This window comes from Daphnia carinata, chromosome 9 (assembly GCF_022539665.2).
Source record: "Daphnia carinata strain CSIRO-1 chromosome 9, CSIRO_AGI_Dcar_HiC_V3, whole genome shotgun sequence".
NCBI classification, from domain to species: domain Eukaryota; kingdom Metazoa; phylum Arthropoda; class Branchiopoda; order Diplostraca; family Daphniidae; genus Daphnia; species Daphnia carinata.
The window spans coordinates 1,821,230-1,845,233 of NC_081339.1; the positions used below are offsets into that span (position 1 = coordinate 1,821,230).

General features: G+C 40.2%; 3 protein-coding genes across 3 annotated transcripts; 2 read left to right on the forward strand and 1 right to left on the reverse strand.

Moving 5' to 3' along the window:
* The first annotated feature begins 692 nt into the window (after positions 1-692).
* LOC130689139 (uncharacterized) lies at positions 693-16,395 on the forward strand. Its single transcript, XM_057512163.2, has 6 exons — positions 693-1,026; positions 11,335-12,324; positions 13,954-14,139; positions 14,530-14,769; positions 15,056-15,298; positions 15,394-16,395. The coding sequence occupies exons 2-6, from the start codon at positions 11,413-11,415 to the stop codon at positions 15,589-15,591; spliced, it is 1,779 nt and encodes a 592-aa protein (XP_057368146.1). The 5' UTR covers positions 693-1,026; positions 11,335-11,412; the 3' UTR covers positions 15,592-16,395.
* On the reverse strand, positions 16,276-18,467 carry LOC130689145 (prostaglandin E synthase 2-like). Its single transcript, XM_057512170.2, has 9 exons — positions 17,940-18,467; positions 17,815-17,870; positions 17,604-17,757; positions 17,343-17,545; positions 17,186-17,233; positions 17,059-17,122; positions 16,721-16,973; positions 16,567-16,615; positions 16,276-16,476 (listed from the first exon to the last, which is right to left on the reverse strand). Exons 1-9 carry the CDS (start codon positions 18,375-18,377, stop codon positions 16,404-16,406), a joined length of 1,338 nt encoding a protein of 445 aa, XP_057368153.1. The 5' UTR covers positions 18,378-18,467; the 3' UTR covers positions 16,276-16,403.
* A 1,008-nt stretch (positions 18,468-19,475) lies between these two features.
* LOC130689140 (protein ROP-like) lies at positions 19,476-23,323 on the forward strand. Its single transcript, XM_057512165.2, has 13 exons — positions 19,476-19,738; positions 20,085-20,234; positions 20,303-20,458; positions 20,514-20,617; positions 20,678-20,826; positions 20,895-20,980; positions 21,040-21,169; positions 21,230-21,331; positions 21,398-21,605; positions 21,693-21,941; positions 22,015-22,205; positions 22,275-22,423; positions 22,506-23,323. The coding sequence occupies exons 1-13, from the start codon at positions 19,714-19,716 to the stop codon at positions 22,571-22,573; spliced, it is 1,767 nt and encodes a 588-aa protein (XP_057368148.1). The 5' UTR covers positions 19,476-19,713; the 3' UTR covers positions 22,574-23,323.
* Positions 23,324-24,004: the final 681 nt, after the last annotated feature.

The following is a 24,004-nucleotide window of genomic DNA, read 5'->3' on the forward strand; positions in this document are numbered from 1 at the left end:
CATAAGTAGAGGGATACGGGGTATTTCCTTGATTTAAGTTTGTCTACTTGACAATTAGAAACCAAAAATTATTGTAACTCATTCACTAACGCAGTGAGAATTTTGAAGGTTTAAATTTCAGCTAATTGTGGTCCGCTCTTCGTGGATCTTGTTGTTATTCCGTTTGGTAGGCAAAGTTCTAACGCATTCCTTTATTAAGTAACGACCTTGTTTCAATAAGGATTTAAAACAAGGCCTGGTTAAGGTTTCAGCAAGGCCTGCCTGTTTTCAATATAGAGTGAGCATAAATTGGCAATCTGCCTCCCAGCTATAGAAATCGCGAAAGTAAGTATAACGCAAACTAGAACGTCCAGTTGGGATTGTTTGGGCAATAATTTTAGCCGAGTTTAGCAACTCCCCTAATTGCGTCGATGTTATGTCGCCTAGCTTATGCGAAATGTGAAAAGAAACAAAACCGCCGCCTGCCCTGCCGAAAATTGACCAATTCTAAACAAACGAAGGGAGTCGTCTTAAAAGTTGACTTGAAAATCAGCAGTCCGTCAAGTGAAGGCAGTTTGAGTGCAGCGACAGTGAGCTCATTTATAGTTTCACCTTGACTTCGTGTTCGACGTGTTGTGGCCTACATGTTGCGGGTTTTCGCCGGTGCCTCTCTTTTAGTCGTGGCGAGAGAACCCTAAGAGGTTGCCCCAGCTTGCAAGAGCTCAGTCGTCGAGTTGGCCTGCTAGTGAGCAGACGTACAATTTTCTCTCTGCGGTTTTCGCTCCTTTTTTCCCCAACATTTCGTTTCTCACCAACTTTGGGCTGCACCTCGGTCGAGATTGAGCCTTCGGCTTGTATTGCTAGCACGCTCGTCCCTTTTCTTCGGTGTTTGTTTTTTTTTTTTTTCGTCGGGAACTTGGTACCATTTGCCGTGGCGTTCTCTTCGAATGTTTGACATTACTTCATAGTCATCGAACCGATACAAACGATTTATCCTGTGGCGTCATTTGTCGGTAATGCTGTGTCTGGATGTGCCTGTCTACAAAGGTACGTTGGCTTTTGGCGGACGAAAGTCCAAAATGTTCAACTTTATTTTTTTTTTTTTTTTTTTGTTTTTCTTCTTCTTCTTCTTTAAACTCTTGTTCATACGTAAATATCTAGCCGTGTTTTCGTGTGGAAATGAAACGGAGCTTGGCATGGAACTTATTTTTAATCTAGCAGACGGCCACAGACGTAAGGAAAACAAAAAAAAACAAAAAAAAAACATAAAGGCTCGCTAGCTAGTGCCATCTAAATTCGTGCGTTGCCTCAATGTAAGCAATATAACGCGAACAGGAAACCTATACTTTTGGCTTCCTTCTGAGGCTACAAATCAGCCAAGAAAAACCTTGAAATTCGCATGAGGTTCTAGTTTGCTAACAAGGGAAATGTTGATTTAATTTTTTGTGAATTGAATGCTGGCTCGACGTCGTGTGCCATTTTTCCGCGCTAGACTGCTTAATAAATGCAACTCAACGTGTAAAGGTTGATTTTCGAAATTATACGCAGAAGATCTAACGTAAAATAAAAAATCGATCAACTTTAATGAAAAAAAAATTCGAAACCAGCCCCGAATGTAAGCACAATTATGCGCGGAACATTGATTTGTTTTATTGATGATACCTAATCAGCGTAGCTATACTTCCCTTAAAAAAAAAAAAAAAAAATAGACGTCTCCGTTAGCTGAAATCGAAAACGCATTTGATTATATTTCCATACCTGTTTGGTTTTTCCAGTGAATGACAATCCAATATCTAATTCCACCGTAATTGTTTCACTAGAAGACACACACACACACACACACACATACAAAAGAAAAACTGAGTAGTAATAATAATAGTATAATTGTCCAACGGTCAGCTCCGGAAGCAACCTGTTTTTACCACTAATCGTAGTCGTATCTGTTGGCGAGCTTGCGCCAAGAAGTCACCATCAGCCATTTTTTACGTCAGTCGAAAACTCTCTTCTATCACGTGATTTTCAATCAAGTAACCCCGCACCCCTCAACCATGTTGGGTCTTTAAACTCTGTGAGAGGCGAAAGTACTTGAAAAAAAAAGAAAAAAAAAAAAAAAAAAAAGCTGACGACAATCAAGGTTTCAGTTGGCCATCAGCTTAGCTACCTGCCGGAAAATCCAGTTTTTACAACAAAGAGTTCGTTTCATTGGGGCGGATGACATGTGACTGTAGCGATAGCTCTGACAAGTTGTTTGTCAGTTTCTCGAAAGCATAAAATAGAAAAGACGTGAAACGGTGCAGAACCAATGCAGGTTTTTTTTTTTTATTTGTACCTGTTATTTTCGATTTGTTCCCAATACCCGGGAGATGTTTTCCGTTTGCTTTGCCAACCGGAACGACTTTTGTACCCTGCTCAACTCACTACCGTATACGGACATATTAAGGCAAAAGAGTTTCTATCTTCTTACTTGTCAACTTCCTCGTGTAAGATGCGCTTTAACTAGCTAAATTCATTAGAGTTCTTACGCGTTCTTGGTGGATCCGGGTCTTGTGTATGAGGAATTTTCTCATTTACTAGACGGAGATACTGGCCGTGCGGTAAACATTCCAAAGAGGGTAATGCCTGCTGTTTTTAACAGTTCTTTTTTTTTTTTTTTTGGTGTTTCAAATAGCTGAACTCGGAAGTCAGCAGGCGCCATTTTTTAAGTAGAAAAAAAAAACACATTCTACTGGCTTTTTGTCTACTCTTTTCAAGCACGATTTTGCTTTGTTTTGTCTTGTTTTTTGTTTTTTTTGTTTATTTTATTTTATTTTATTTTTATTTCATTTCTTTTTATTTTCTGTGACTACGGTTCTTCTTGCCCAAGGAGCAATCAAGAAGGTATGAAGTCGCCAGACTATTGCACCATGCAACTTACACTGGAACCTTTCCGATGAACCGTGTCGTACTATTACTAACCGTACGAGATGGACAGCCTCTTTGTGTAGTTTGACTAGCCCGAGCGATGCAACGTGTTGCGACATTGAGCCACGTTTTCGTCACTTGTTGATTTAGCGATATTCCTTTCCTTTCGGTATATCGTGACTTGATTTTGATGCGTTTTCCGTACGAAAAAAACAAACAAACAAATAGGGACGAAGATGGAGAATGTCCGAGCCATTGAGCAACAAGCTGATGCAATTACGTAGTGCAATGGTGGATGCAAGGGGACTTTTCCCAAGTGGAACGGCCAAAAACAGTTGTCCTACCTTGAAGGACGATGGATATAGGCAAACGTGCGACGTAGTCCTCAAAAAAAACGGCTAAGGCCTTTCTACTTCCGAATGTTTCAGGGGCATTTGTCGAATTAGACAAGTATTCTAACCTTGGAAACGGGATCCGAAAGTGAGTTGCTGGTCGGTCACGATTTCGTTTGCCTACAGAAAAAAAAAAAAAAAAAATATCGTGTGAACAAAATGATGATGTTCGTTTCCTGTTACATCATCCTTTCGGAAACTTGAAGGTTTTTTTTTTTCTTTCTTTTTCGTTCAAGTAATGGGACACTGATGGCAATAGTAAATTTTTTTTTTCTTTTAAATTTTCGTTTAGCAGTACATTGTAAAAGACATGCGGATCGAAAGGTCATTCAATTTGTCCTGCTTTAGCTGTTGAGTTATAAAGTAAAAAAAAAAAAAAAAAGTCCCTAAAATAACCTGAAAACATTAACTTTGCGTGTTGACCAAGTTTCTCGTGAGTCTCACACCGATTCTACCCGTCTTTATTGCACCATAATATTTCGACCGATATTTTTTTTTGCGCCGGAAGTTAGCAGCTCGCCAAACTGCTGAACTGGCTGTGCAGCTATAAAAAAATAAAAAAAAAATAATAATAATAATAATAAAAAATAAACTAAAGCAAAGCAATACAAAAATCGATTTTTGTTGAGCGGCACCGCCATTTTTAAGTTGTTGGTGCTGGCCGTTGGGAAGAGGCGACGGACGCAGTTTAGCCGGTACGACCAGATCACGAACGCACGTTTTTCAAATAAAAAAAAGCTAATGAACTAAGTCGACCTTGGTCTTGAATTTTACGCGTAAATCCGTTCCAGACAAACACGGGGTTGCTGACTTTAATTTCAGAAAGAAAACAAAACACACACACACACACACACACACATATATATATATATATATGCGTGTATAATTTGTAAAGAAATCCTAAAGCTGTATGACAGGTCTATCGTAAATTCAGATAGCCAAAAGTTACACCAATAAAGGCAGCCATGTAAATAGTTAGTTCTGCTCGTCCGAGTCCATCGGCTGGCGCATTCGATCAACCACTTTAAGCTCCTCGGTTGCGCGGAAATACAGTGAAGGGTAACAATTTTTCTTTTATTAGCGCCCTGGAGGGGCATTGGATTACAGTTTTTCAGAGACCAAAAGAAAAAGGAAGGACTTTCAAAAAAAAAAAAAAAATGTGCAGACGAAGTCAGGAAAAATTATAAGAAAAAAAAAAATAAATAAATAAATAATGTATAGTATGAAAAAGAAGTAAGAAGGGAGGTGAAGTTTTATTTCTGTGCGATGCACTCCGGACAAAAGCGCATTTGCTTGGCCCGGAGGCACGGTGCCGAAATGCATCCCGCCGTGAGGGTTCTTTTCATGTCGTTTTATCTCTTGAATCTTTTTTTTTTTTTTTTTTTTCGTCCTTTTTTTTTTTTTTTTTTTTTACCTTCTTGAATTGAAAAATGTCAAGGTCTAGAAGAGGCAATGGCACGGCCGGATCACGCACTTCGATTAATCTGGAACTTCATGCAGTAGAAACTTCTTTTATTTTTACGACTCACCATTTACTTTTGTACCTTTCGAAGGATGAAAACAAAAAATGAATGAGGATACCAAAAAGGTCGTTGCCATTCGTGAACTTGACTACGTAACCTACAGACAAGGATAATTTTTTTTTTTTTTTTTTTTTTTTTTTCTTCTTCTTCTTCTTTTTTTTTAATTTTCAAATTGAAGAGCCTTTTGTGAGATGAGGATGGAAAATAGAATTGGGGAGCTGACTAACAAGTTGCATGGCCATCCTACCATGCTACTTGGGAACCCCGTTGCTGACAAAGGAAAACGCGGAAGGAGACTATTATCTGCTTTGAAGGTCCTTATAAAGAATAGAAACATGATTAAGTTCGTCATCGAACCAAGGTTCAAACGCAGGTGAAAAAAATAACTTTTGTTGCAAACGAGCGGTCTTAAGTATTTGATCTTTGGCCATGCCGTTGGAAGACGGGGCTGCGTCGTGTATTGGCATTCCGTTTACTTCACAGTTTTTAATTTTTATTATAATTATTATTATAATTTCTTTTATTACTTTTATTATTATTTATTTATTTATTTTTTTGCTTAATGGCGGAGAATGTCACTTAACTTCTAGTCTTTTTGTGTTGTCCCCATTAAGAAGATAAGCTTCCTGTCGGCTTGAATAGAAGTAAGAAAATGTCGTTCTTCAAGCTGAATGACGATTTCTTAGCTGCAGGACAAGGCTAGAAAGGTACGGTCTGGCGTTTGTAGACCTTAGCAACCACTTTCTCTCCCAGTCTCGGTAACACCCATGCTTGTCTTATAGAAAATGGGGGCTGCTCAGGGTTCCTCTCCGAGAAAAAAGAAAACGGCCAGCATTTTTTTATTTTCATTTCTCGTTCTTGTCTTTGAATTTGTTTTCTCTCGTTTAGTGGATCTCTCTCTCTCTCTCTCTCTCTCTCTCCCTCTGTCTTTTTCGAGAGGGAACTCTTTTCTTCTTTTCGTTATTTTTCCCTTTTTTTTTTCTGATGTTGCCTCTCATCATTTTTAATTTCCTTTTGCGGTCCGTTCTTTCCAGTCGGTTGTTCTCCTCATCGCCACTGGAAAAACAGTTTTTTTTTGTTTTTTTTTTTTTAAATTCTCTCTTTGTCATTTTTTTTTTTTTTTCAAGGCTAACTCCGTTTTCATTCGTTCAGTGGTCTGCCAGTTCTTTGGAGCCAATCACTGACCGACAACGTCACTTCGTTCAACAGGGCGTAAATGAGACGTTATATGCAGAAACGTCCTTTTCTTTGCTTCCCTTTTTAAGAGCACACAAAAAGAAATGGCTGACGCAAAAAATTCTTGCTATCTTGCTTTCATACTTGTAGCACAACGTCATGAATCGACTTCTTAGTTGTTGGTTCCCTCCCTACGTGCCCCGAGGGCGCTTGAAAGAACGAGAGTCATAATTCACTCACATCCAGGTAGACGGTCTGGGCCGACCGTTGCTCGTCTCTCTCTACCTCTGTATAGTAGAGCCTACGCTCATGTTCATTTTTGGCTTTGAGAGAGTACACGTTCGTTCTCGTGGGTCCATAGTAGATCGCGAGCCCCGTGCTTTCCCCTCAATGGCAGAGAAAGCCCAGTGGATGACCCCCTTTCCAGAGCCAAGAAGGTCAAGCCGTCCCCCATTTGAATATTTCAGCGCTTCGCTGAATAGAAGTAGGCAGCCTCTACGGAGTTGGCAGCGTTGAAAAAAAAAAAAAAAAAAAGCAAAAAGAGCAATGCCTATTGGCATGTGTATTGTACGGTTGGAGATGATGATTGGCTGTACCGCTAATTTTCGTTGTACACAGATACACAAGCTGTTTGGTATCGATAGACATTCGTACTGGTGACCCACTTGCGTTTCATAGTCAGTAGAGTATCGTTTCATTTCTATTGTCTTATTCTCTTCGCCTCCTTTTTGTTTGTCGTCCAAATAGTACACAGCGAATCATGGTATCCAATAAAAAAAAAAAAAAAGACAAAATCCCCGGCAAAAAAAAAAATAATAATAATAATGGCCAGGCTTATTGGCCCGCACTGTGTTTCTTCTCTCTTCCTTTTTGTACGCTGCCGGTTAGCGTAACGGCGAAGGAGGATTTCGTGCGGTCGCCAAAGCGGTTACACGGTGGCGACGCTCGGCTGCACTTTACATTCGGACAGAGCAGTCGCGATTCTCCACCAAAAGACTAACTAAAAAGACTATTAAAGAAGAAGGCCACTCCGAGAAAAGACGGCGACAGTTTACAAAACAACAACAACAACAAAAAAAAAAACAATAAAAAAACAGTTTGACAAAAATTGGTGTTTCTCAAAGACGTGAAAATTCATTGACGCAGCTACAAGGTTGACACTTGCATTTTTTTTTTTTTTTTTTTTTTTTTTTGCTCGTGATTTATTATTTCCAGTTTGCCATTAAAAGACATTTTTCTATTTAATTTAATTTTTTTTTTTTTTTTTTTTATGTGTGTGGGTTTGTCGGAAGGTTGACGTTCAAGGGGAATTTATTTTGGGCTGGTTTCGTTTCTACCGTCCATTTATTTTTTTTTTGTTTTTATTTTGTTTTTCGTTTCCTTTGTAACTGAAATGCGAAATGTGTCGCATTGGCTCGTTCTTCTGCCGTTGGGGCGCGTCGCGGCATTGCCGAGAGGACGAACTGCATGGGAAAGAAAAGAAAAACAAACGGTGAAGCGCCGTTGGTAGGAAAAAGCCATGGTTAAAATGTGGGGGGTTAGTCTGCGTCGCTCAAGTTATGACACCGTCCCAAAAAACTTGCACTCGCCGAGACGTGTGATGGGCTTCAACCTCCACTAGTCAAGGCTTAATTTTTTTTTTTTTTTTTTTTAGCTCCTTGTTTGTCGGCGTGATGTGAAAGAACACGGTTGATTCGCACGATGATGTGCGTGTCGTCGGAAAAGAAGAAGAAGAAAAAGAACGGCCTCGGGTGAGAAAGGAAGAACTAAAAAAGGGCCAATAGGAAACGAAACAAAAAGAAAAGAGTGAAGAAAAGAAAAGAAAAAAAAAGGTTGTGGGTGGAGAATATGGCGAGAGAGAAAAAAAAAAAACAAAAAAAATCCAGGTACGATGCGGTACAAAGAGCCAACAACCTTCAGAAGAATGCCATCGTGAATCATAACGTGGTGTTGCCGACGTACAGACGTAACCTTGAAGCCTAACAATGTTTCTCGCCTGCTAGCCACCAACCACCGTACAGGGCAGAGCGGTGTGCGGCTCGAGCTGCAACACCGGAAACAGCGGTGAGTTGCTAAAGACGCTCGGCTCAGGATGGCCTCTTGTTTGCATTCCGTTCGAGTCATTTACGCACACAACGTCGTCTGGCTTTTTTTTTTTTTTTTTTTAAATATAGTTTATTATTATTATTATGTATTTCTCATCGTTCCAACGTGGAGGTATAGCCCTACATGCCTACATGGAAATCGGTTATAGTTGCAATGCGCTCTTGGTATTTTTTGACCGTTGAAGGGACTGTAGCCTTTCCCAAGTTGTTCTTCCGTTTACCTCCACAAACAAGTCAACAGAGAAGAAAGAATAGAAAGTGCGAGTCTCTCTTTTTTTCTTCTTCTTCTTCTTCTTCTTCTTCTTCCTCCTACTGCTGTTGGCTCTCCATAGACTTGTGCACACGCCCAGACGTGTTGGGTTTTTTTTTGTGTGTGTGTGTGTGTTACACTAGTGGCCAAGAGAAGAGAAAGCAGAGCTCTGGCTCTTGTTTTCTTTTTACTTACATCTATTATTTTCATCTTCTTTCGCCCTCATTTTTTTTTTTTGTTTGGCATCTGGGCAATGCGATTGTTGTATCTCAACAAAAGCTACAAATCACGCTGTCATCGCCGGTGAATTGAACTCGCAAAATTTGCCAATGCTAAACTTTCGGCTCCCGTAAGAATAGTGGCATATAGATCCTTTCGCTTTATGCAGCCAGCAGCTTTCCGTTTTGATGTTTTTGTTTCTTATATCGTAAAGACCCGGCCCTTGTGTAGATTGAGGGTGTTGTTTGGCGTGAGCGTTGCGGCTCCGTCATAGTTTTTTTTTTTTCGGACTTCAGTGCTACAGGGGACGCAGTCGGCTGCTCTAGTGAAAGTTATTTTTTGATGGCAATTAACAAACAAACAAAAAAAAAAATGAGTGCTGCGTGTATACGTTTGTTTTTATCGAGGCAATGAGAAGCCAAAAAAGTGAGAAATCCGGCAAAGGACGTGTGGCTATGTTTCAGTAGTGCCATCATAAACAAACCCCCCCCCCCCCCCCCCAAAAAAAAAAAAAAAAAAAGAAGAAAGAAATAGATTTGATATGTTTTTTCTTGGTGCCGACATTTTTTTTTTTTTTTTCCTCCCCGCTGTATTAAGATAAGGTAATTGGACAGGGAACGATGCAAATATGGTTGACGTTCATTTCCCTACTTTTTGCTATTCGCCCTGCTTTCCTCCTCGGAATTTCCCCAAAAGTAGGTTGAGGTTGAGGAGATTTCGCCTCAACGAAACAGGATGCTCTCCCCTCGAAAAAAAAAAAAAAAAAAAAAAAAATAACAAACCTGGTGAATCGCTGTTGTGTCTTTTTATTTTTCTCTTTTCTTCTTTCTTTCTTTTTTTTTCTTTTATAGCTCGACAGACTGTCCAGATGGCTGATGTTCCGCGATAACAACATCGCATTGTTGGCTTTCACTTCCTACTCTTCACTAACGTCTTGCCACTGGAACTAGTGGAACATAATTTAATATTGTTGTTCCTGTTCAGTTTTTTTTTTTTGTTTTTTTTCGTTCACGTGTGTCTTTTTGTTGTTTTTTTTGCCTTACTCCATCAAGCAGCGAAAAAAGCTGATGTAGAAAGTGTTCTTTTTAATGACGCCGCGTTTCTAAATGAATCAGACGTCGGCCTTTCTCGTTGCAGCTTGAAAAACAGGGCCATATAGGCAAATAGCAGCTGATGTGTTTGATATACAATATAATCTCGTTTCGACATCGTTCACGACTTCGAACGTGGTACGTGGTACGTACTATTCTTAGCCAATGGGCCGACGCCTGCGTAGATTCTCGATCACTTCGTGGCTCGCCCCTCCCAATATACTGTACCCCCACACTCCACTTTATATGCAACTTTTACATGCGTGTGTGGGGAAAAAGGGGGGGAGGGGTGGCTCGTTAGTTTTACCCTAATTTCGGATCAAAGTATGGATTAGTATTCAACCTCAATGTAAATGTTTGGCTTATGCTAATGCGTTCGGTGTTTAAAAATGAAGTGGTCCCAACTTGCGACGAAACGACAGGAATGCAACGCGATGAGTGATTGTCATTTGACTTCCAACGTTCCATGGCCGCCTTTCCCGACGATACCTCCCTGCCCCGTTTCTCCCTCCTTTTTTCCCAATTCGTGTATCGAATTATTTAGTTCACGACACGGCACGGACCGGTCATGTCGCCCTGCTCGTTTCTGTTTTGAGATCTCGTCTAGCGAATCGCCTTCAACTCTGTGGCTTTGTTGCAAAGCTACCTTGGGCGAGAGATCGTTGGTTCTCGTCTAACCAAACCTAACGTGTGCAGTGATCGTTCTTTTTTTTTGTTTTTTGTTTTTTGTTTTTGTTATTCGAAACTGATCAATACTGCATTAGTTACGATCGTACTCTGTATAGCTGCGGTGCCAGAGCAACAACCGGCTGTACTACAGTACACAAAAGGTGTGCACGGTAGGATTTTGTTTGTTTTGTTTGTTTTTTCCATCGACCAGTTCAGTAGTATGTGACTTTCTCTCTGTTAAACGAACTGAAAGGCCACACAACGACCAAAATTCTTTCCACCTGTGCTCGTTGATGCTATACACAAAACTTTGCTGTATTCATTTGTGGAAATATTGTTTTTACGTCCGTCTGCAACGTGTTACCTATTGGTGCGTGATGTTTGTTCGTTAGTTTGCGCGGTCAATGATCAAAAATACCATTGCTATGTTTGTTCACTTTCGAAACGTTTAAAAGCTAAAACGATGAACAGTATTGGCCAATTGGCGCTTAAAATCACGCGTTCGATTTCAGTTCGCTAACGGGCACATTTTTTACCGAAGTGTTGCCAACATATCCTGCGGATGCAATACGCCCGCAATCAGTTGTCAAATGGAAATGTGAAAACAAGTAACTACGATTAGCATTTGTCAAGTCATTTGACATGGCCCGTGCTACATTGGGCAAGATTCTTTGTATTCACCTAACCAAGCCCCAACGTGTGCAGTGACCGCTTCCCCACCGGCAATTGATCAATAGTGCATTAGTTACAAGCTGACTCGCCATCTGAACAAAGCCGGTGACGTAGTGCGTAATGCTCAAACGTGTGCACGTTTGAATTTCTCGTCAATCCATTCAATAGACAGCGGTTTCTTTCTCTTATGCTACACCACTTACTTCTTCGATTGGCTCGGTGGGCTATTCTTACCACACCCAATCCACACAACAGCGAAAAAAAAAAATATTAATTAATTAATTTAAAAGGAAACATGAATTTAATTCCGGTATTTTTTTTTTGATTTTTTTTTTTTTTTTTTTTTTTTTTTTCCAGGATCTTGAGATATTGTGAATCACCGTGACAGTTGAAAGAGTGCCATCGTCATCGCCTCTCTTTTGTACCGCTAACACCATGGCCATCATGCTCTCGTACTTCAAGCCGAGCGTCATGATTTTCCACCGGCGGATGCTCATACGAGCATCGCTCTTCCTCAATTTCTGTGTCTTGACTTACGTTGCCTTACAGGCCGCTCAAAACAGTGGCACCGGTGGCGGCAATGGTGCGGGAGGAGGCAGTGGCGCAGGAGGAATAAGCACTGTTTATTCAGACAATGTCAATCTGCCGTCCGGTGTCCAAATTGTCTACAACAACAACAACAATAACAACAACAATAACAACAACAACGCAGAAACGGAAACGGCCGTCCGAGACGCACCTGCCTCTACCAACATACTTTTATCTTCCTCGCCGTCTCAGTTCTCCACTTTGGAGGTGGAAACTGAGCCCAGTTCGACTACGACCGGTGACCAGCAACAACTTCAGGCCGGTAGCACATTGGCCGAGACGACCGACCCTCCGCGTCCCTCCGATCTTGGTATCGATTGCCAGGATCGCGAAAGGCACTTTAGCTACTCGCAGCGCGGATCTTACTGGATTTTGAACCACTACGTTCCAGCTGAGAAGCCGTACCGCTGCAATGAATCCATCACGTACACGACGCACGGCGACATCACCTTCTTGGACAACATCGTGCCGCTGGCCAGACGCTGGGACGGTCCACTGTCCGTCGCCGTTTACACTCCGGGAAGCGACTACGAATCGGCGATCCGTAGCATGGCCTATTTGCGCCAGTGTACGGGCCCAGATATCCGACAAAGGGTCTCTTTCCATCTCGTGTTGGACGAGCGCCATTTCCCGGGCGTCTTGCGCAAACTCCACTCGCAACAAGGACCTCCGACCACACGGCCACCGCTACTCACCGTACCCATGGCTGGTGTCTCCACTGCTACGCCCGACGTGCACGACAACAAACGAGTCGTCATGGTAACCGTTCATTCATTACGTCCGTTTATTTAATCACGGCTTTTGTTTGTGGTATCGGTTGGGATGCAGGCGATATCGATATATCATTTTTTTCATAGTTTTGGGTCTTTTCTTTTTTTTTTTTTTCACGTTTTTATTCGTAACTTTTGTTAATAAAAAATGCGAGTCAGGGGAACGCCAATAGAAATTTATGCATAGATTTCTTTCAGCAAAATTCTTATCCGTTTCGACCAAATACTTTGCGGAGGTTTTTTAAATGCTCAAAGCCATCGGGATAGGGAATGAATTTTTTTTTTCCCCAATGAAACTTTTTCGTGTTCTTTAATGATGAATTTTTTTAAATGGCCTGTTAAACAATGTTATGGAACGATATCAGATGCTACAAAGTGTATGTTTTCGTTCCTTTGTGGAGCCGATGCATAACGGCCTTTAGCGGGTACACTTCATTGTAAACCGTGCGCTAGCACATCTTTAAAAATATGAAATACCAATCGAAATACCCAACGTATCGTTTAGATTTTGGCCTGTTAAGCTTACGCAGTGCGTTTGTGATTTTTCCTACGAGTTTTGACTTAACGGGGTAGCGCAAGTTACTGTAAACTGCCGATTTACAAGGAAAAATATTTTTACGTATATTGAAATGTTTTGGAACTTTCTGAGACCGTGCATTCCGGTCGTGTATTGGAAGTTTTTGTTTTAAGTTTTTACGCTTGTTCGTTATAGGAAGGGAACACATGTGCGACAGTGTAGGTGATTAAGAATCGAGTCTTCCTATCACACTTCACACACGTTGATTCGCACGAACTCAACTGGTTACACCACTCGCCGATGAGAGCGAACAGCGTTAAGGACTCGATAACCGAAAACCAAAACAAAACAAAAAAAAAACCAAACACAAAAAACACTTAGTTCGTTGATAGCCTGCAGCCACTCAAGATTACGTCGAAAGATGTGGGGCGGTCAGACTGAAACCGTAGGAATCCATTGGGGAAACTGTACCGAGAGAACTTGTTCAGGCGAATGCCGGTCTGTTACGCAAGTGGGTGGAAAAAAAAAAAAAATCTAGTTTCAAAATGCACATAGAGTCGTGTGAAAATCTGACGGGATAGTGTTTCATCACGCCTGAAACGTGAGCAAAGGGGACGCCCACCGCGATCGACTCCGGGTATCGGCATTGCAACTCGCATCTCTAGGCTATTATTTTGGAAACCATTTCCCGAGAATAGCTCGTTTGCAGTACTTTTTGATAGTTGTTCACTCCATTGCGCCTTGGCGCGCAGTAGGCCAAACAGGAGACTCTACGACCGATCATTGCCCAACGTTCGATCGATTTTATGGGTGAGCACATGTGGTCCATCCCATTCGCGATATGTGAATGTGGATCAAACCAGAAGCCATTTTTCCTTTGCTCCATTCGGCTAGCCGTGCCGATTTCTTCAATACGCTTTTTATTGCACTCCGTCAAACCGCTGAGATAGCAAAGTGGCATATTGGATTGGCGGGAATTCGAGATTCAACAAATATTTGGGGCGTTAGTTTTTTTGTTTGTTTTTTTTTGTTTGTCTCGTTTTTCTTTTTTCGAAAATAATTTTTAGAATTTCATATTTCTGTCTCGTCTATTTTTAACAGGCTCGGTCATCCAATGGACAAGCTGTTCTGCGTGTCAAGCGCTCAGATTCCCGGCAGTCAAACCAAGCGAAAGAAACAACTGCTGCTGAATCAAACAATGTGGAAGTGGACACGGATGGGCTGCCGATCGTCGACTGTGACCAGCCAGCCCCTTGGTCGACTCCTCCGCAGAAAACCTTCAAACAGGTAAACATTTCGGATCTCGTAAGGGCCAGGAAACCAAGAAAGAAAGAAAAAAAAAAAAATCTTTTGTTGATGTTCCCATGAATTTTTGTGTTATTTATTTTTTTTTATATTTATTTTTTTTTTTTTTTATTACTTCAAATTCTGTTTTCAGTAGTACTTTGGAGTTTCAGCCTCTTCGCGCTGTTTGCGTGTTAAACCGGTTGTGTCATTCCCTTTGTTTTTTCATTACTCTTTCGAAACCGTGAAATGCATTGTTGTAATATTGTTTTCAGAATAAGCAGACAGGCATGTTGCGTTAAACAAATACCGTGACATAGACGAACGAGTGTTGATTTAGATTTTTTCTTTTTTTTTTTTTTGTTTTTCATAAAAATTTTCCATGTAAAGTAGACGATGAATTTGACGTACCCCGTGAACCTGCTACGCAACGTTGCCCGGCAAAACGCTCCGACGCATTACATCTTGGCATCAGACGCGGAATTGTACCCGAGCCTTGACATGGTACGACTCTTCTTCGACATGTTGCGTCGCAACGAGTCGGTTCTTCACCTAGGACGACCCAAAGTGTTCGTCTTGCCCATCTTCGAAGTGTACAGCAATCAGACCGTGCCGTCGTCAAAGACGGAACTGGTAATTGTCTACACTTCCTGCATTTTCGCTCCATTCTAAAAGAGTTCAAGTTCAATCACAAATAAGCTTTTAATTGGATTTGGGGTTCGAAATATTAAGGCAGTGGAAATTTCGATTGACCGCATTCACGCAATGTTCCATTTCTAGAAACTCTTTTTATTATCACGGCAAAGATTAGTAAATAATTGCGATGGCGAGGGCCGAACATTGGCTAACCCAGTTCCTGAACCGCACTAAACCTATGTGACTTTGAAATTCGATTCGAAAAAAAAAAAAAAAAATATAGGTTGGGAAACTTAAGGCCGGTCTAGCGGTTCCGTTCCACCAGAAAGTCTGTTCGTATTGCCACTCCGTTCCGAAATCGAAAGAATGGCTAGTAGCCAACGTCACAGATGGCCTCCACGTCTTCCACATTGCCAAGCGGCACAAGCCTTACCAACGATGGGAGCCCATCTACATCGGCACACAAGACGATCCGCTCTATGACGAGCGACTCACGTGGGAAGGCAAAAGCGACAAAATGACGCAGGTATATTGCCTTTTTCTTTTTCCTTATCAAAATTGCCTCTATGTGAACTTCTCGTGTTGTTAATATGCTACTGCCCTTTTTTTGAACCGTTAAAGGGTTATGCGCTGTGTGTGCTGGACTACGACTTCATGATATTGGACAACGCCTTCCTAGTGCATCGACCCGGTGTCAAAATTCCCCGTCGAGAGCCACTAAGAGATGCCATGGCCAAGAAACAATCCGCCATCATCCGATCGGCGATATTCCGAGAGCTCAAAGTCCTTTACGGCCAAAACAGCAACTGCGTTCTCTAATTCGATTGTATCTATGCAGTGTCATTCATTTTTTTTTTTTTTCAAATTTGTTGTACATAAGGGAATTTTGGCATCGAAGTTTTCTTCTTTCTATTTTTTTTTTGTTTGTTTTTTTAGATTATGCTGCCAGAAATGGCCAACTATCCCTACGTTGCTTTTAAGTTTTCTATTTTTTATACTGCAAAATCTCCCTCCCCCTCATAAAGTTAAATAAAAAAAAAATAAGGCTTTTTATTCATTTGCCGGATTTGAGGCGTTGAACAACTTGGGATTCTAATGGGTTGCTCAAGTGGAAGTGGTACATCTAGCCAATAATTGCTGACTTTCGTGCCGTAGTGTCCTGTCAACAGATTTCTGTTCATTTGCCTTCGAGAAATAGCGTCCATGCGAGAAAAGCTCTGCCGTTCATTATGTAATAAACGGCTGGAGAATATGCTGACATGTCACCTTCCCTTAGGCCTCCCTAGTGCCTGTTTAAGTATTTGAAAAATGGAAACGTCATAGAAAATAATTGAATGTACAACTGAGAGTATGATTTCATTATGTGTGACTGATATCGTGTGTGCTTACTGTGATGTCAAACCTTGAAATATTGATCAGTGAAGGTCTTCTCTCCGACCAAGAAAAAAAAAAAAATAGTTTACTTTTTTTCTCTTTTTTTTCATGAGAAGAAAATTGCAAATGTTTCATTTCGCACGCTGATACATATATTCTCCGTACGACTGCGTTTGTCATTCCGGTTATGCTGAAAGTATGTCTTCTTTGTACAACGGTGAATATATTTGCTAAAAGGCTACACAGAAAGGTTGTTCTCAGTGATTTGCCAACTTCGACAATGACATTTTCCCTCGGCGACTATCTATAATACGGAAAATTGCTTCATACCTATTAAAAGAAGAAGAGGCATTTTTTAAAATCCAAGTGTTAAGGAAATAATAAAATTACAAGAACTGGAACAAGAAAAATATTATCTACCAAGTTGATAGTTTGGTATTCAGCATGAGGTCATCAAATGTGCGTGTTCCTAGTTACGATATTTAACATTAATTCAAGAAAAGTATAAAAATGAAAGGGAATCGTAAGCATTATAAATACTACGATAGAAATCGTAATTTGAAAAAAAAAATACCATCAATGCTGCTGATACATCCGTAGACTGCTAGATCTGCAAGGTTTGGCTCATCCCCACCAAGAAAGGGAGTACCTTTTGCATTGACAGCTGTCAAAAAATAGTTGACTTCATTGTACAAGGATTGGCGGGCATCATCCATTAAATTATGGCGCTTTTTCAGGCGCTTGCCGATGACATACATAACGGCAGCACCCACGTATATCACCATTTGCCTCTCCCACGGTGAAAAAATGTGCTCCCAGTCACCGTTCTGCATGACAAGTTCATAAATGTTAAAAGTATAAATCTCTATGGTCAGCTTTCCAAATCAAAAATTGTCATTCGTTTTTTATTACTTTAGAAAACATATTGAATGCTTCTAAGGCTTCTTCCCAAGTTCGATAGATATTCGGCGATAGCCTATTAACGAAAATTATTGCACGTCGGCTTTTTTTTTAATGAACAGTGGTGCATCATACTTACGTGTGCATCAGGACATCATCGCTCCATTTACGCCAACGACGTTCTTCCCTGAAACAAGAATGTAACTATAAAACACGGAAAACTTTTGGCGGAAAAGTCTAAAGGTTACTTAAGCGCAAGACTGTTTGAAGTAACTGAACAAATGGGATTTTCTTACACAATGCTCTCCTTGCTGCGTCCAGCCGGTTCCTTTTCACCAAACATCAAGAAGTACCGATTCATTATTTCTGAACCTTTTTTTCCGTCAGCGTCTTGAAAGTCAACTTGAGGATAGTATTTGACAATTTTCTGAAGGTCTTGTAGGTCATCTTCCAAATAGGAGGCTAAAGATGATATGATCATACTGCTGTCATTGAGTTGCTAAAGGAAAGATAGTGAACATGGTAGCACTGTAAAGGCAACTTTTAGGGACTTTTACCTGGTAGCCTTCTTCTCCTTTAACTATAACAATTGGTACTTTTTTATATGCAGACCAGCTAAGTTGTTTTTTTGTAACTGGATTTACTTCAACAACATCGTAAGATAGACCGGTATAATCCAGGAAGGCCCGCACTTTCTTGCAGAAAGGGCATCTAATATTGAGACAAGATGAATTTACAGTGAAAAGTGGAAATAAACTTTTTTCTTACGGTTCATATTGAAACAATGTTAGCTGCAAATTCTTGGTATCTCTAGAGCCTATAACCTGAAAAGAAAACAAACTACTGTTTACAGGGTAATGGTTTTGTTAACATTTTTATTTTTTCAACGTTACCGTCTTGGCAATGAAATCTATGGGTGGAGGTTCAGAGAACAAGAGGCTATTGTCTGAGTCTAAATTTGCAATAGGAACTAACTTGTTTCTCACATTTTTGTTATAGACATACCCAAGGCCAATTAGAGCTCCTAGGCCAAATCCCACAATCAACAACTTAACTTTGCTGGAGCCTTTTTTAGCACCATCTGCCTTTGCATCTGACTGAAAATTCTGTTGAGTGAAGGATCTTCTTAGTTTGCAGGAATATCCTGGGTTGTTGAAAGTATATGAAACTGACAACAGCAGTGGTCTTCGTTTGTAGTTTTCAAGAAGCGTTAGGCGATGAAATGGAACGGAACTGAGGTGGCGATACCTACTAAGATTACTAAATTCTAACAGTTCCTCCGGATGACCACGAAGCGATCGAGAAAAGTTTCGACAAAGTGGAAAAAACATGTCTATACAAATTGCTAAAAGTTACTAAATGTTTTCAGCAACAATCCTCGTTTATCGACCGGTTACTTTATTTGGACGGCAGCAGACGAGAGAGACAGGAAAATCGAATGAAATTCATTGCATAAGATGTTGCCAAATCTTCTATTACTCCTACGATGGCGCCAGAGGCTGGTAAGAGGACTCAGAGCCATATAGTACATAAAGTACTGTACAGTATGTAGGCCTATAACAGTTGTATATACTTTTAACTTGTCGATGAATATCATTGTTCATACATACTTAAGTAAAAAAATTTTTTTTTTAATATCAAGAATATCTTTTTGCAATTAGGAGAGCAGAAAGTTATCCTGTACTCTTGTTTCCAATGTTATGGCTTACGCGAGTTATTATGTCTGAAATTAAAATATGTAATTCAGATTGATACAAACGTACGTGTCATCCATGGTATTGATGATAGGAGACCTAAAGCTACCTGCTTAAGTAGACATGTATAATTTCGGATATTTTCATTACGCTAGTGTTATACTATATGGTCTGCGTTATGCCAACAAAGGTATTTTGTGGCTTCATATAAAGCAAGGTAATATTGGCTCAACATGTAACGATTATCCAGATAGAGTGTGACGGCTATGATTCTGTGGCCAAAATAATTTTTGTAAAACCATCTAGATCCCCTATTGTTCTGATTAAATAGAGTAGTAAAAATCGTGGTTTCATTTTGTTTGCCCTTAGTCCTCAACATGTTGTGTGGCACTTCCATTAGATTTAAGTGATTATCATTTGTTATTGGTTTTGTTCATGAATTTGATGTGAGCTTGATAGCAATATGAAGTGTAACTTCATTAGCAAACTCTTAGCTATTCTTCGGGATGCTAATATGCGGAGTCTGGTGATAGAATCCTGTACACCCCGAAAAAAAAAGATACTGATACAAGGAAGAAGTTCTACTTCGGTGTCGGTCTGTTGATAAAGTTGAGTTTTTTGTCGCTAGGAAACGCTAGATACATGACGCGATTCACCACGCCCAAACCTATCCCACCATTCTCGTTACTTTTGTGAATAGACTATGCGAACGCGTTCGGCCTTAAATAGTCCAGCGTTCGGTATTGCTGCACCCGCTGAAGGTGTGTCGACCTACCCAAATCAACCCAAAGAATACTCGCATCTCAAATTTAGTTTACATTCACAAATAGTAGTATCCTGAAGTGCATTGATTGGCTGCTGGGTTTTAACGTTAATCATAGTTCGTGAGAAGTCGGCCAAGTGGTGTTTGCCTTGTGTTTCGTGAAGGGACAACGAGTGGGTCGTCCTCTTGAAGGGAAGAACAATAACGAAAATGCTGAAAACAACAGTTGGACAAAGTAAGTTTGTAAATAAAGTTTTAAAAATACTACTGACTAAATGGATAAGTGTAACCTGGACAATAAAGTCTTGGTTTTTAATGCTATGTGCTCTTGAAAATACTGCTTCCGTTTGCGTTAATTGTCAAAAAATCTGACTTATCGATCGGGAGCCTAATGACGTCACACACCCTTGTCTGAGGAATATTAAATCCTCTCTACATTCTCCCTTTTGGATATTTCTTATTGGTTTAGAGATTTCAAAAGGCCCTTATAATCTGATTATTCGAAATTTGCAGTTTGGACTAAGAATTTGTATTTTTGCTAATGTAGCTAAAGTACATTCTTTTGTTTCCATTCATTGCAGAGATTATGCAAGATGTCATCCGTTCAAACAGGAAAACATCAGGAACTGGAGGTGGCACAGATTGGCGTATTCTTCTGGTTGATCAATTATCAATGAGGATGGTGTCTGCATGCTGCAAAATGCATGAAATTGCTTCTGAAGGAATCACATGTAAGTGTCCTGTTTACATTTATGTATTGGTTGGACAACAAAGAGTCTTAACATCATTTTTATTTTAGTGGTAGAAGATCTAAACAAAAAGCGTGAGCCATTACCTGCCATGGAAGCCATTTATCTCATTACTCCTTGTGACAATTCTGTGAGAGGATTGATGAATGATTTCCTTTCACCTAGCCGTGCCAAATACAAATGTGCCCATGTTTTCTTTACTGAAGGTAGAAGTTTTGTGAATTGGTTTTGTTGTAATCTAACCTAAGTTTACTTTTCAAGCGTGTGCTGAGGAGTTGTTCAATGAAGTTTGCAAACATCCGGTGTCTAAGTTCATAAAAACTCTGAAGGAAATCAACATTGCGTTCCTCCCTTATGAGTCGCAGGTAATTTCTCTTTATCGCGTCTAAGTGATTGGCGTTTGATAATATTATTTTTTGTTGTAGGTCTTTTCGTTGGATAACCGCGATGCGTTTCAGTACTACTTTAATCCGCAAAAATCGCAAGGACGTACAGCGGAGATGGAACGCACTGCTGAACAGATAGCAACTCTTTGTGCTACTTTAGGCGAATATCCCACCATTCGCTACAGAGTGTAAGATACATTCATGTTATTCAATATCAATTCTTTTTCTAGCTATCAACATCTTTTTTAATTTATAGAGATTACGATCGTAATGCCGAACTTGCCCAACTGGTTCAACATAAACTCGATGCCTATAAAGCTGACGAACCAACCATGGGAGAAGGTGGGTCTCACGATGTTCTTAAACGAGATATTCAATTTTAATCGTATGAATCTCTTTAGGGCCAGAGAAAGCACGCTCACAGCTGATCATTCTCGATCGAGGATTCGATTGTGTTTCTCCAATGCTTCATGAATTGACGTTGCAGGCTATGGCGTATGATTTGCTTCCTATTGAAAACGACGTCTACAAGTTCGTAGCACCATGAATTTTTGGACCAAAAAAACATACTTAATTTCTATTATGACTCAGATACGAAAGCACAGCCGGTGGACCGGAGAGGGAAGTATTACTTGACGAAAATGACGATTTGTGGGTTGAATTGCGTCATCAGCATATAGCGGTCGTCTCGACGTAAAACATTTCTATTTTTTTTATGTCGGCAATAATAAGTGTTAAAAAAAAAAACATCTTTCATAGAAATGTTACGAAGAATATGAAAAAGTTCACGGAATCAAAGCGAATGCCAGCAGGCGACAAGTCTTCTATGAAAGATCTATCCCAAATGATTAAAAAAATGCCGCAATACCAGAAAGAGTTGTCCAAATATGGAACCCATCTTCATCTTGCGGAGGACTGTATGAAGTGCTATCAAGGAAATGTTGATAAGTTATGCAAAGTGGAGCAGGTACTTTCAATTTAATTAATTTCTTTCGAAATATTTAAAAAAATTATTCCCTGTTTGAACCTATCATAAATTATGCTTTGGATTTAGGATCTAGCCATGGGAACTGATGCCGAAGGAGAAAAAATTAAGGATCACATGCGCAACATCGTACCCATTCTTCTGGACACAAAAGTCAGCAACTTTGACAAAATTCGGATCATTCTACTCTACATTCTATCTAAGAATGGCATTTCGGAAGAAAATCTTACCAAACTTATTCAACATGCCCAAATCCCTCCCAACGAGCGTAGCATAATAATTAATATGGCTTTGTTAGGTCTAAATGTTGTAGTCGACGTAAAAAAAAAAAAGAATTCCTACTGAATTGAAGTATCAGTTTTAATTTTGACTGTCGAATTTTGATTTTTAGGGCAACCGTAAAAAAATTCACCAGATCACTCGCAAAGAACGCATCACAGAGCAAACTTACCAAATGTCCCGTTGGACTCCCATATTAAAAGATATCGCCGAAGATGCTATCGAAGACAAGTTGGATCAAAGACATTTTCCATTTCTGGCCGGCCGTCCTGCTGCCCCTGTCTCAAGAAATGCTCCTCCGAGGTAACCACTTCGTCTATTCAGTTGTCGCAAAAAAATTATGTGTATCTTGTTTGTTTTTGTTCTTACCAGTGCGCGGTATTGGCACAAGGACAAATCTCAACAGAATGTGAGAAATGTTCCTCGCATCATTATTTTCGTAATGGGAGGAGCTTCCTATTCTGAAATGAGGTCGGCATATGAAGTGACGAATGCCGTCAAGAACTGGGAAGTCATTGTCGGTCAGTACCTTTTGCTGCTACGTTTATTTTTGTTTTGTTTTAAATGAGCACATCACTGATTGTGTTTGGAATTTGCTCGTAGGTTCAACTCACCTTTTGACTCCGGAGAGCTTCCTTAATGACCTTAAGGAACTGAGTAACGGCAACTGAAACGTTTCACGCTTTTTGGACGAATAGAAAAAGAAAATCGCGTAGTACATCGGTTGTCTCGTGGAAACAAACGTCGTCAAACGTTGTTCAAAATTTTTTTGTGTTTGTAGCCTTCTTTTGATGCCCGATTGTTGTCCTTAAATCCGTTATCGACGGAATTCGTGGTCGTGCCTCGGCGCGCTACGTCTACTCCCAGTTTTCTATTGGATCCTTTACGTACTTTCTAATCCTTATTATCGTTACTATTAAAGCTAGTATTTAATTATTGTATCACGCATCATATGAGCTTTCCTAGCTTTACAGTAGTTGAGTATTTGGCATTTGGAACTGTTTTATTGATCAGTCTTTAGATGTGATTGCAAACCCGTTTACTGATTTTCGCAAAATGTGCAGTCATACAGTACGTTAGAGTCCTAGTCTATGACGGCAAAGTGCGGATGTTTTTTCCCCCATCATAACTAGTCGCATTCACCCCTATCTAAAGTCGCTTCCTATTATCTCACATTTCGGCGTACGTCTTTGAGCATTATTATTCACATACATTCCATAAATCCGTGTTCGTTCAACCTTAGTACTTGTCGAAAGGCGTTGTAATTAGGTGGGTAATACGTAGACGGAACCTTGGCTCCGAGTTGCTGTAGATTGGATCACCTGTTTTATTAGCAATGGTTCATCAATTGTTGTTTAAATGAGTCAAACAAAAAACAAAAAAAAAATCAAATAAAAATACAACGTGCTTTCGAAAGTCTAGATACGTATCTCTCAATATGCTGAGGCAAGGTAACGAATTCTAAAAGTAAAATTTAACAGAAAAATCAAGGAAAACGTGCTTGCACTGCTATTGTTTCCTCTTCTAGTTTACCCTCCGCATTGCATCGATGACCGTCGGCGTAAACGCAGGATATTATCCACATCGCTTACGACGGAGATGGGACCTACGTTAACGAAAGGCCAAGATACGTAAGGAAACATTGCGCTGTCCTGTGAAAAGCTAGTGTGCGAACAAATACGGTGCACAGAATGTTGACCGTTAGAACGAAAACTGTAGAAACAAACTTCAATGTGTTCGATCTATGTCGTTGTGTAATACGCTTATCTTTGAGAATAAAAGTTGATTACAATTCGCGAAAACGGCAACATTTATCAGACGACTAATCTAGTACCAGATTCCATCGGAAGTGATATTAGTCATGAATAAATAAAGCTGGAACGAACATAAACAACGCTAAGGAATGCCGGCCTAGGTAGGTATCACGCGTCGCAATAGGATTCCGCGTGGTTGCGCCATCATGACCCGAGATGAGGCCTGAATGTCCTGTGGTGGACAGGTCGAGACTACCTGCTTCAGGTAATCCTCCTAGGTTTACTTTTAGTAAGGACATCTGGTCTGCTTTTTGAATCATATCGAGAGGGATAACAATTTTATAAATT

Excerpts from the sequence above, each read along its gene's own strand:
- LOC130689145 (XM_057512170.2), bottom strand. The coding sequence starts at position 18,377 with ATGTTTTTTCCACTTTGTCGAAACTTTTCTCGATCGCTTCGTGGTCAT. Across the intron at positions 17,546-17,603 it reads AAGGAGAAGAAGGCTACCAG|CAACTCAATGACAGCAGTAT; the intron begins GTAAAAGTCCCT and ends TCTTTCCTTTAG. Across the intron at positions 16,616-16,720 it reads ATGTATCAGCAGCATTGATG|GAACACGCACATTTGATGAC; the intron begins GTATTTTTTTTT and ends TATCGTAACTAG.
- LOC130689139 (XM_057512163.2), top strand. The coding sequence starts at position 11,413 with ATGGCCATCATGCTCTCGTACTTCAAGCCGAGCGTCATGATTTTCCAC. Across the intron at positions 12,325-13,953 it reads ACAACAAACGAGTCGTCATG|GCTCGGTCATCCAATGGACA; the intron begins GTAACCGTTCAT and ends TATTTTTAACAG. Across the intron at positions 14,140-14,529 it reads CGCAGAAAACCTTCAAACAG|ACGATGAATTTGACGTACCC; the intron begins GTAAACATTTCG and ends CATGTAAAGTAG.
- LOC130689140 (XM_057512165.2), top strand. The coding sequence starts at position 19,714 with ATGCTGAAAACAACAGTTGGACAAA. Across the intron at positions 20,618-20,677 it reads TCCTCCCTTATGAGTCGCAG|GTCTTTTCGTTGGATAACCG; the intron begins GTAATTTCTCTT and ends TTTTTGTTGTAG. Across the intron at positions 22,424-22,505 it reads GAACTGGGAAGTCATTGTCG|GTTCAACTCACCTTTTGACT; the intron begins GTCAGTACCTTT and ends ATTTGCTCGTAG.